The 2,682-nt window shown below is 37.9% G+C and overlaps 1 protein-coding gene across 1 annotated transcript; it reads left to right on the top strand.

Moving 5' to 3' along the window:
- Positions 1–444: 444 nt before the first annotated feature.
- Positions 445–1,935, top strand: LOC130054808 (sex peptide receptor-like). The gene has a single exon (XM_056165723.1). The coding sequence runs from the start codon at positions 562–564 to the stop codon at positions 1,795–1,797; it is 1,236 nt and encodes a 411-aa protein (XP_056021698.1). The 5' UTR covers positions 445–561; the 3' UTR covers positions 1,798–1,935.
- The last annotated feature ends 747 nt before the right edge of the window (positions 1,936–2,682 follow it).

Here is a 2,682-nt window from a genome sequence, read left to right on the forward strand (position 1 = left end):
TATTGTACTATATATCTATACTTTGTATATGTAATGTCTGAAATGTTACATCTCACGGAATGTAGGAACTAAACTATAAATCACATTTGGAGTTTGCATAAAATTCATTAATCGTAGATGGTAATGACAATCAGGTCATATGTAGAATTGGATTTTAAACCTAACTTCACAAACTCCAGGCATATACATGTAGGTTGGTTATTTATAAGTCAGACAGACTTTGTCACCAGGTAAAAGGATATAAAAATAACATTAGGTAGAAGAGATTGGTTGATTAGTAAGCGGTTCGTTTAAGGTCAAAGTATAACAATCCTTCATATTCATAGGGCTGAACTACTTCTGATTCAATCTTCCGCGTTCCTTCCCTACCACTTAAATGACACCATTAGATACGCACTTCCGGTGTCTTTAGAGGTATATATATATAAACTATATATATATACATGTAGGGTTTCAGTGTTGACAGATCAGTTATCAAGCAGCTGATTGTTTGTGTTATTTGAAAAAGCAACTCTTTGTTGAGTAAACAGATGCAATAGAAAATACTATCAAATAAACGGGATGATAAACGAAACCAAACAAAATTCATCATTCAGCGGACTGAATAACACCGGAGACGAAACATATTACTACGGTTCTGACGGGGACGATGGGACCGGGAACTATTACCAACCTCTGGAATACTACTCGGAATTTTACGCTCAAAAATACGAGTATGTTGAAGACTGGGAAATTCCGATACGAGGCTATGTAACATTTTTCGTAGCCCTTGTTACTATACTAACAAACATTTTGCTGATCTCAGTTTTCATCTTCCGAAGTTCCCGTTCTCCTACCACTGTTGTTCTGACGTCCCTGGCGATTTCGGATTCCATCATATGTATGACACGGCTACCGGAGGCAATCTATTTCAATATGGCTAAAAACTACCAGAATCTCTACGTCACATATCGATGGTGCAAAGCGAGTCATGTATTGTATATTATTTACCAGATTTTTAGAATGACATCGAATTGGTGTACTGCTCTTCTTGGCACACAGCGTCTGCTGGCTGTAGCATTGCCTTTCAAATACAACAGAATATGCAGCAACCGGGCAACAATTATAGAAATTGCTGTGATTGTTACTGTTTCGTTCCTGCTTAATCTCTATGAAGCCTTTGGTATCTACATTGCCGAGCTTCCAATCTATACGAACTACTATTACAATGAATCGCTGCCGTCCAGTTGCGTTAGACATGTGTCACGTGGTTTAATCAATGCATTTGGCGATTCTAAAAAGTCAAACTTGATATTCTATATATTTTCTGGACTACTTTATCGCGTACTTCCAGTTGCCGTTCTCCTGTTCACGACCGTGATGTTGTTGTACTTTCTGTATACGCGACAGAAAATAGGACCTGTTGCAACGCAGAAAAAAGCACAAATACAGAGAATCACCGCTCTGATTTGCATTATTCTGGTGATTTTTCTAATCACTGAGATCCAGGACGGCATAGCATATTTCATATATGCAGATGAGCTTTCTCGCGACGTAAAAAGAGGAATATTATCTAAGGAAGACGATATTAAATGGGACACTATTTCTTCTCTCTTGTCCTTATTGAGTTATGCGTGCAACTTCTGGATATTTTTCTTCATGAGTCAGCAGTTTCGCTCGGCGCTTTTGGATGTGTTTCGGTCTGGACTCCGGAAAGCCAACATCTATTTAGTTTTGGAAGCCTCTGAGGATAAAAGTGACTCCAACGCACGAAGCACTAGTGTCACGAGTAGAAACGATAGAAATACGGTGGTTTAATTATTCTAGAAATCTTTTACAACATTCATCACAGTGAATTGTACTTGTGCAATGATAAAGCCTTCAAGTTGATTGATTGTCCTTAACGTTACGATATTGCTTACTCCAATAACAGAATTAAACTTATTTTACAATTTGTTCAAGAGAAGATGTATTACATGGTTATCAAAGCACACCCTAAGGAAATAGATTTTCAAATATGAATTCTACCACGAGCTACATGTAATACATATTTAAACAAACATGGCGATGCACATATGCAGATATAGTATACCCTACTCTTTCACCTTAAACATTTTTTGTCAGCAAAAACAAGTAAGCCTAGCCCGTGTCGGAAACTGCTATAACGTCACAGTGACGGAATACGGAACGTTCTGGATGTGTCGGAATGACTGATTTGATGACGTGTATACACCGCGGTCACGTAAAGTAAGCAATTGTAGGGCAATGTTGACATCGATACAAATGGTGTTTCGCTAGTAGACGGTCCGTAAAGAGCTATGCGCAGTCCCACGATGACGATCCAAGTCACTATTGGTGCTTAGTGCCTGGGTGTAAATTAGATAGAAAGAAAAAGGCGCATTTAGACGTATCTCGAAAGTCCCGTATTCGTGGCTATATTGGTAAACGATCGGCTGTATATTTCTGAGAATCACGGAAACTTATAAATAGATTTTACACGTAACCCATTGGTTAATGTTTTCGGAATATGCTTGTAATGTTGATCAATACATGTAGCTGTAGCCATTTCTAAGAGTAATCTGAGTTGAAACTGACGTGGAATGTCACTTGAGGGTAATGCTATATTTTTTTTTAATATTGGATGATAGAAAACTTCATAAAAATGTCTGAGGAGGAAACAATAGAACATCTTTTGAGGGAATG

The sequence above is a fragment of the Ostrea edulis genome, chromosome 5 (assembly GCF_947568905.1).
Source record: "Ostrea edulis chromosome 5, xbOstEdul1.1, whole genome shotgun sequence".
Lineage (NCBI taxonomy): Eukaryota > Metazoa > Mollusca > Bivalvia > Ostreida > Ostreidae > Ostrea > Ostrea edulis.

Coding starts and splice junctions, on each gene's coding strand:
- LOC130054808 (XM_056165723.1), top strand. CDS start 562: ATGATAAACGAAACCAAACAAAATTCATCATTCAGCGGACTGAATAAC.